The sequence below is a fragment of the Juglans microcarpa x Juglans regia genome, chromosome 3S (genome assembly GCF_004785595.1).
Source record: "Juglans microcarpa x Juglans regia isolate MS1-56 chromosome 3S, Jm3101_v1.0, whole genome shotgun sequence".
In the NCBI taxonomy this organism is placed as follows: domain Eukaryota; kingdom Viridiplantae; phylum Streptophyta; class Magnoliopsida; order Fagales; family Juglandaceae; genus Juglans; species Juglans microcarpa x Juglans regia.
In genome coordinates, this window is record NC_054599.1 from 20,767,575 (window position 1) to 20,776,057 (window position 8,483).

The 8,483-nt window shown below is 40.1% G+C and overlaps 1 protein-coding gene across 1 annotated transcript; it reads left to right on the forward strand.

The window, feature by feature from the left end:
* The first annotated feature begins 6,303 nt into the window (after positions 1 to 6,303).
* Positions 6,304 to 8,104, forward strand: LOC121257300. The gene is made up of 2 exons (XM_041158261.1): positions 6,304 to 6,489; positions 6,712 to 8,104. The coding sequence occupies exon 2, from the start codon at positions 6,726 to 6,728 to the stop codon at positions 7,881 to 7,883; it is 1,158 nt and encodes a 385-aa protein (XP_041014195.1). The 5' UTR covers positions 6,304 to 6,489; positions 6,712 to 6,725; the 3' UTR covers positions 7,884 to 8,104.
* The last annotated feature ends 379 nt before the right edge of the window (positions 8,105 to 8,483 follow it).

An 8,483-nucleotide genomic window follows, 5' to 3' on the forward strand; every position in this document is an offset into this window, starting at 1 on the left:
GACGGGGGGCTTAGGTGCAATAGAACACATCTAACATCATAAGATAAAGGAAAATGATACTCAGTAAATGAGGACAGTTGAGTCAGTAGGCAAATTCGAAGCCCATCTATCCCTCGAAAACAAATTGTTACGAACATCAAGAAAAGGATTTTACATCAAAAATTTTCAGATTCAGAAGATATAAATAAGATTGCATGGGTTAGCTCTCTCGTTGATCTCAACACGACAGCCCTTAAAATACCAAAAAGCACCACAAACCCCTTAATAACCCTTTCCCGTCAACCCCAACTGGCCTACCTTCCATCCGAGAAACTCTGTTTTTCAGTTCCCAAAGAGTGCCTTCATGCCAAATCTTCTCGATCGGGGAGGACTTCCAGATTCTTTGGAGCTCCAACCATGGTGGTTATCTCAATTTATCATCAATCAAGTCCTTCTAGATCCATATGGTCTACCATGCCGGGCCAAGCCTTTGTGTCTGCTGCATTGGTTGTGACGGGCTGGAGAGGTTCGTCGGGCTGCGATGGACTTGGGAGATGTGGCGGTGTGGAGTGTAAGTGAGGTGCGGCGAAGTGCAAGGGATTTCACTGAAGTGAATATGTTCTCTGTATTTCTAACGTATTTGATTTTGCTATCCCCTGTAATGTGGTTCATGGGATTTAGATGTGAATTGCTGATGTGTTCATTTGTTATTTGTTGTCATTGAAGGGTTGAGAATAGCGTAACCGTCCAGAAGAGGGCCTGAATAATAAAATAGCCAATACATGGAAGATGTGTAAGAATTGTTGTAACGATAAAGACAAACGACACTACAAAATCCCATATCCATCCTATGACTTTCATTTACAATAAAAAGTATGAAAATTATCAAGACTATTGAAATCAAAATTCAATTTCTTTAACCAAATTGAAAAAGACCCATTTTGAAATTTATACCAATAAACCTCAAATGCGAGAGAATAAATCAAGAGGTAGACCAAGCCTGTGAGCGCCTCAAACATGGATGTAGCACTCCACCAATGCCAATGTTTTTCTCTGTTTCAGTGTTTCCCACTCTATCCCTCCCCTCCCCTCAACTCTTTCACAAACCCACAATTTCCCTCCAACCCATCCCTATTCTTTTCATTGGGTTCCGAAAGCTGAAGCCTCGATTTCTGGCAACGGAGGGAGGCTGCATAAAGTTTTCACCAGAAGTCGAAGACTTGTCTCCAAACAGTATGAGGGGCAGTGTTACGTGCAGCGTAGAAGAATGAAGATGGTCTGAAGGGTCTTTAGGGTTTCTTAGGCGTTATATATATGTTGGGTCTTTATTTAATTTCTTATGGGTATTTTAGTCAATTCTTGCATGAGTCCTGGGTTTGGGCAGTTACTCTAGACTTAGTCAATTTCTTATCCATTCAGTTAAGAGGCTATGTGGGGCCACGTTTAGTTAATGTGTCAATCAATTATTATTTTTGTTGTAGGTCCAGTACAAGTAGAAGTCCCTGTTTACAATTTGAATCAATGAAAATTCTCAAATTCACCCAAGTGAGTGTGTGGAGGTTCTGGTCCTTAGATAACAAGAATTATTGCATTTTTACATTTATCAATTCTGTGTTCCACTTAACAACGGTCTCGGAGCCGCGCTCCTGCAACATAGCGGAGGGGACTAGGCATGCCCAGCTTGTGGAAGCAATCTCAACATTAAAGGGAGATAATACACACTTGCAAGAAGAACATGAAGGACAAAAAGGGATATTAGAAGCAGTATTAGACTAGTTAAACATCCTGCATCCACATATGAGCAACTAGCCGTGATGTGCAACTCAGCTGAAGGATGTTCTAACGAGAACCCAAAGGTTAATAACAATCCTTTATTTGAGGGAAATGGGGGGGATACATGCGAGGTCTTTTAGATTGGAATTCCCTAAGTTTGGTGGGGCTGATCCAGCTGAGCGGATCTTAAAGGCAAACCAATTTTTCTCCTATTATAACACCCCAAAGGACCAAAGGCTTCAAATAGCTTTCTTTCACATGGGTAAAGCCCTCTCATGGTATTCTTGGGCTCATGAACTCAAGCCTAATTTTTACTTGGGATGAGTTTGTGACTGCACCAAGGGTAAGGTTTGGACCCTCAGCCTATGAGGATCCGATGAGATAGTTTACTAAATTAAAACAGACCAGCTCAGTTGAAGAGTATCAAACCCAATTTGAAGAGTTATCTAATAAGATAAAAGGGATAACTGAGGAGCTTCGTATAAGTACCTTTTTAAGTGGGTTGAGAGATGACCTTAGAATTTTTGTGACTGTTTAAACACCCTATATTATCAACAGTGGAAAACCCAATGTAGTGGCAAATGCATTATCAAGACTACCCTACTCAAAGAACCCAAACACCGAGCCCAAAACCACAGATTCTCCAACAAAAATCTAGATCCAACCCTTAACCTAGCCAACCACAAACACACAAACCACCCTCCAAACACCAATCACAACCAAAACCAGACCATAACAATCCAAGCAATTAATATGATGCAAACTAAGTGGTTAGAGGAATTGAAGAGATGTTACCACCAAGATCCATTGTTGTAGAAGCTTATCAGCCTCTACCACTAAGGGACCCTGGATCCAGCTTTCTGCCAATTTCGAAATGATCTTCTCTTTTATAAGGGAAGATTACATTTGGGAACTCTTGTGCCCTTCCAATAACAAATCCTGCAGCAATTCCATAGCAGCCCATTAGGGGGTCACACGGAAGTGCATAAAACAAATGCAAGAGTAAAAAAGGAATTTTTCTGGCTTGGTCAGCGTAGTGATATCTGAGCCTTCATTAGAGAATGTGATGTATGCCAGGAGAATAAGGTTGAAACCATCCACCCTGCAGGGTTACTTCAACCTCTTCCTATACCAGACAATAATGGGGAGGACATTAGCATGTATTTCATAGAAGGGTTGTCACCCTCGGGAGGGAAAACTATTATCTTGGTAGTGGTTGACAGGTTAAGTAAGTATGCACATTTCTTGTCACTTACACATCCATACACAGCTTTCATAGTAGCTAGACTATTTTTGGAAAATATATTCAAGCTACATGGGATCCGCAGACAATTGTAAGTGACAAAGATCTTATATTTACAAGCCAATTTTGGAAGGAGCTATGTAGGATCTGTGGGACAGATCTGCTCATGAGTTCAGTCTATCATCCTTAAACGGATGGCCAAACAGAGGTAACAAACAAGACACTTAATGTTATTTATGTTGTTTTTCTAGTGACAGGCCCAAAGATTGGACACGATGGTTACCACTAGCAGAATATGTTTACAGCACTTCAAGACACAGTTCAACACAGATCTCAACATACGAGGCTGTCTATGGACAACCCCCACCACGATTACTACCTTACGAGTCATGGCAACTCGTGTTCAGTCAGTCGAGGAGGAGTTGAGGAGTCGTGATTTCATAGCACAACTGGTCCATGAAAATTTGTACGAGTCACAAAACAACAAGAGACAGTATGCTGATAAACTTAGAACTGACGGAGAACTTAAAGAGGGAGAGTAGGTTTACCTGAGATTAAGGTTGTACAAATAGATGATAGTGGCGATGAGGAGAAATCTGAAGATCTCGCCAAGGTATTACGGGCCCTTCAAGATTCTCTAGAAGGTGGGAAAAGTTTCGTATAGATTGGATTTGCCCTAGGAATCACAAATATTTCCAACCTTTTATGCATCGTGCCTCAAAAGGAAGCTCGGAACCCATGTCCAGCTGATACCCCAACTTCCCCAAGTCAACCGCGATGGAACCCTAGCTCCTGAACCAGAGCAAGTGTTGTAGTGGTGACTTGTGAAATGAGGGCATCATGCCGGAGTCGAGGTCCTAGTACAATGGAAAGGGACAACAATGGAGGATGCTACCTGGGAAGATTTGGAGGAGATGCAAAGAAGGTTCCCCAATTTTGTGGGCAAAATCTTGTGAGCATTGTTATGTGATGCGCAGAAGAAGGAAGATGGTCTGAAGGGTCTTTAGGGTTTCTTAGGCGTTATATATATGTTGGGTCTTTATTTAATTTCTTATGGGTATTTAGTCAATTTCTTATCCGTTCAGATAAAGAGGCCATGTTGGGCCACGTTTAGTTAATGGGTCAGTTAGTTGTTATTTTTGTTGTAGAGTCTAGTACAAGTAGAAGTCCCTGTTTACAATTTGAAACAATGAAAATTCTCGAATTCACCCAAATGAGTGTGTGTGGAGGTTCCAGTCCTTAGATAACCAGAATTATTGCATTTTTACATTTATCAATTCTGTGTTCCACTTAACAAGCAGAGTGGGAAACACTGAAACAGATGAAAACTGGGAGAGAGGGAGATGGGGGTACCTTTCGGAGAGACGAAAGTTTGATTTTCCTTTTTCTTCTTTTACTAAGCTCCTAGGATTTTTATATATGGCTGTAAATGTTTTTCAAGCCCAAAACTAAACAAATTTGATAAGGGGGCCCAACCACTTTCAGGGCAAATGACAAGACCCAAGCCCAGCAGAATGTAAAATCTCTTTAGAGTTACCACAAAATACATTTATTGACAGGATTAATAATGTTGCCATTTGACTGCAGGCTCTGGAAAAGGGTCCCAAGGAGGTGCATGTCAGACAACAAACATTGTTAATAAATCAGTGAGTAGGTTTGTAGTTAATCATTGAACAATTTCATTTCAAAAGAAGCAGCACTAAAATCTATATGCTTCAAATTAACAATGTCTCCAGTCCAGACTCCGACACTTGCACAGCTCAACCTCATCATCCCCAAACATTTTCAAAAAGACTTCCTTCAATGAATGACAAAGCAACATGATGATTATTAGTGAACGCAGACCAACATCATGATTATCACCATAGTTTCAGAAAAAAAAAAAAATTAATAAAAAAAAAATACAATACATTCCGCCTAACAATTGTTCATGTCCCCCAATGATGCATAGAGATCTTGCATGCGTGTTGCGTGCTACTCAGCCATGATGTCTCAAGGTAGACGTGTCTGTCTGTACTCCTTTTCGTCTTCTTTTTCTGTCTCTCCCTCCCGCCGAGGCATTGACTCCCCAGTCCCAGCTTCAATCCCATTATTGTGTGAACTTGCTAATCACCATTTTAGGATAATTTGGATGAAATAGAGATAAAAAATGAAAAATCTGAAAAAAAAAATTCTAAAAAACTTAAGGCCTTGGTAATCTGCAGAAGCCAGAGAGAGAGAGAGGAATGCCAATCGCGGTAGAGATTAGTCCAATCGCGGTAATGCCAAGAAGCGTTCGGTGATTGAGATAGAAGTGGGCACGCATCCAGTCAGTAGAAAGGTCCCACGAATTTTTTTGCGTATATATGGAAAAGTCTTGAAGGATAACAAATCTACAGAGTATATAGTCAGTTTACGAGTACCCCACGGCACGTCAAAGTCCAATCTGCTTTGCTTTTTAACGTGACATCTGTCCTCATCATCCCTAGTTTTGTCTGTGGCAGAGCATGCTTCAGACCCCTCCTTTTAGGCTGCTTCTACAGAGCCTCGCATCTGTATGATTGTACCTGCTCTTGCTCAAATCAGAACCGTTCTTTTTCCTCCCAAAAAAAGTTCTGGGTTAAAGAGGAAAGCTTTGGCCTTGGCGATCGTTCAGTCTGCAACAAAAGTATTGGTTGGGTGGGAACACGTGCTCCAGATCCATGGGAAAACGACATGTTATTAGACTGTCTAGCTGCATGATTATACGATTTAAAAAGGGCAGTGGACAATTTGATACGTGTGCTTGACTCATGTTAGTTTGATGTGTTACTTTCACATCCCACTGATCCAAGAAAAATCAGATACATTGCAATTGGGGAGTGAGAATGGAGACACTTTTTTTCTTTTTCTTTCATGATAAAAGGATTCAGAAGGGGAATTCATGTCATTTTGTGGACAAAGTCAAACGAAAGAGACAAACAAAAAGATAGAAAATGTGGAAATTTTTACAAAATGAGACCATTCAACATAAGACAGGTTGATTGATCCCCAGACCAGCCTATCTCTTAGAGACTGTGAATTGCATTTGTGGTGGGACTCAATCTCTTTTCATTTTATTTTTATTTTTTTAATTTTCTGGTAAGTTTTAGTAAAGAAAAACGAAAATAATTTACATAATATTTTTTACAATACTTTACATAATTATATTTTAAATAAAGAATATTTTTATAAAATATCTTATAAAAATAATATAATTTTACAAAAATATCTTATTTTATAATATTATTATACAATATATTATGTATATACTATTCCTCGAAGAAAAATTGAAGTGGGAGTATGGAGGGAGGGAGGGAGGGAGGGTAGCATTGATGGTACAAATGCATGCAGGCCTGGAATTTATGAGGGACTTTTGTTCACTGATTTACTCAATTTGCTGTGGCATTCACTTCCCTACACAATAATGCCTTTTTTTTGTGCTTTCTCGCGTCACTCTTTTTTTCCTACCTAGCACTGTTTCCTGGAAAGAAAACGTAAAGTTGACGCCTCTGTCCTTTCCTATCGCTCCATCCATATGTCACAGCATCTTGATTCTTGAAATCCGAAATATCACAGTTTGTTTCCTCTGATTGATAGCCTCGCCATTTTTAAATATACCAAGCATTTGATTATCTTCCTACTACCTCGTAAATAAAAGTCTTGTTACTTTTCCGAGTCTTTGCTGATTCCAGTGTTGTTTGAAGCTGCATTTACAGGAATTGGAGAAGCAATGAAAGAAAGAGGCAAAGCAGTGGATGCATTCAACAGCGACGTTGAGTACTACTGTTCATCGGATCTTCCATGCAAGAAGCACCCTTATTCATCCTCAGTTGGGATATGTGCTTACTGTCTCAAGGATCGGCTCATCAAGCTGGTCTGTTCTGACTGTGGAGAGCAGCGCCTCTCTTCTTGCTCTTGCTCCGACATGTCTTCAGTTCGCAATTCATGCTCTGTTGAGGTAGGTAGTGTTGGTCGAGTCTCATTCCTGATAGAGAATGAAAAAGGTGAAATTTCACAGTCACATTCGAAGCCCAGAGACCAAGAGAAATCTGGGGAAGTGTTAATGCTCAAAAGGAGCAGCAGCAGCTGTGTTGAGATTAAAAGAAGTGGGTTCTGGAAAATTGGGAGGCTGTTTAGGAAGAAAAGAGGAAAAACTTGCGATAGATCGAGTGTTGGTGGGTGTGATGAGAAAACTGATTTGTGGTTGGTTGATTACATGGGTGTGTCTAGATCAAGGTCTCTTTGCAGTTTCAGGGGTGGTGGGTGGTTTGGTTCAGAGGATGGTGGGGATTTGGTTGTCTCAGCTGCTAGGAGTTCCATTTCTGCGGCCAGGAGTTCTGGTGTCAACGGGGGTCTGCTTTTAGATTCTGCAAGAAGAAGCGGATTTAGTGAAGCAGAGCCAAGAAAAAGTGGATTTGATGGGGAAAAGAAAGACGTTCTTTTGGAGCTTGAAAAAGGTGCTGATTTCAAGAGCGTGAAGAGGGGTGGTGTTTTGGAGCCTGATGCTGGTTTTAATGGAGCAAGTAGACGTGTTTTCTCACTCAAAGAGAGTGACTTCAGTTGTATGGATGATTCGGGCTTTATCGACTTGAAGCTTGATTACTCATCAGAATCAAAGGCAGATTTCTCTGCAGCAAAAATGGCTGTATTATCAGGTCATGACTCTGGTTTTGGCAGCATGAGAGGTTGTAGTTTTGTGGCGCATGAATGTGGAGGTTGTAGTTTGGAGAATTTCAGAGGGGACGAGAGTTTCAGAAATGGGGGTTCTTGTAGGATTACAGTGAATGAGAGAGAGATGAGGAAGGGCAGGAAAAGTATGAAAGGATGGCGCTGGATTTTCAAGCACCATGCAAGGAAGAAGGACGAAGATCTTATGTTCAAAAGCTGATATATGTTGAACTACATAGAAATAGGAGAGTGTCTTTTCTCTTTTTGTGCAGATAAATCTCAAAATTGTTATTCTGTTTTTTATGTTTTTCCCATTTCTAGTTACTCGGCCCCTAAAATCAAAAAGAGGAGTCAGAAAAAAAAAAAAAAAAAGATTACAAGCTAGTGTCCTTTCCCCTTTGTACTTTATTTTAATTTAGAAAATGTCAAAAACTATTAGCTCAAACTTACTTTGATGCCATTACTAATTTAGTCATCTTTATTGAACTGACAAAGTTTTCCTTTTCCATATTTTTAAATTGTGTGAAATTACCGCCACATAGAATATTTAACTAAATCGATAAAATGTAGAATCTGGTTCAAATGTGATAAAAAGTTATTCTTTGAAAATACTTTCTTAAAATAGGGTCTCCTAGCTTGAGCTGAGGAGGAATTCTTGCTGTGGGCAAGGTTTGTCTCCTAGTAGGAGGAATTCTTGCTGTGGGCAAGGTTTGTCTCCTAGTTTTTAGAACTTGGGAGGAGTTTTTAAGTCACAGAGTATCCGAGAGAAGTGGATGCTAAAATGTCAGAAGAGATCATTGAGAAGTGGGGTAACCTCAGA

Coding starts and splice junctions, on each gene's coding strand:
- LOC121257300 (XM_041158261.1), top strand. CDS start 6,726: ATGAAAGAAAGAGGCAAAGCAGTGGATGCATTCAACAGCGACGTTGAG.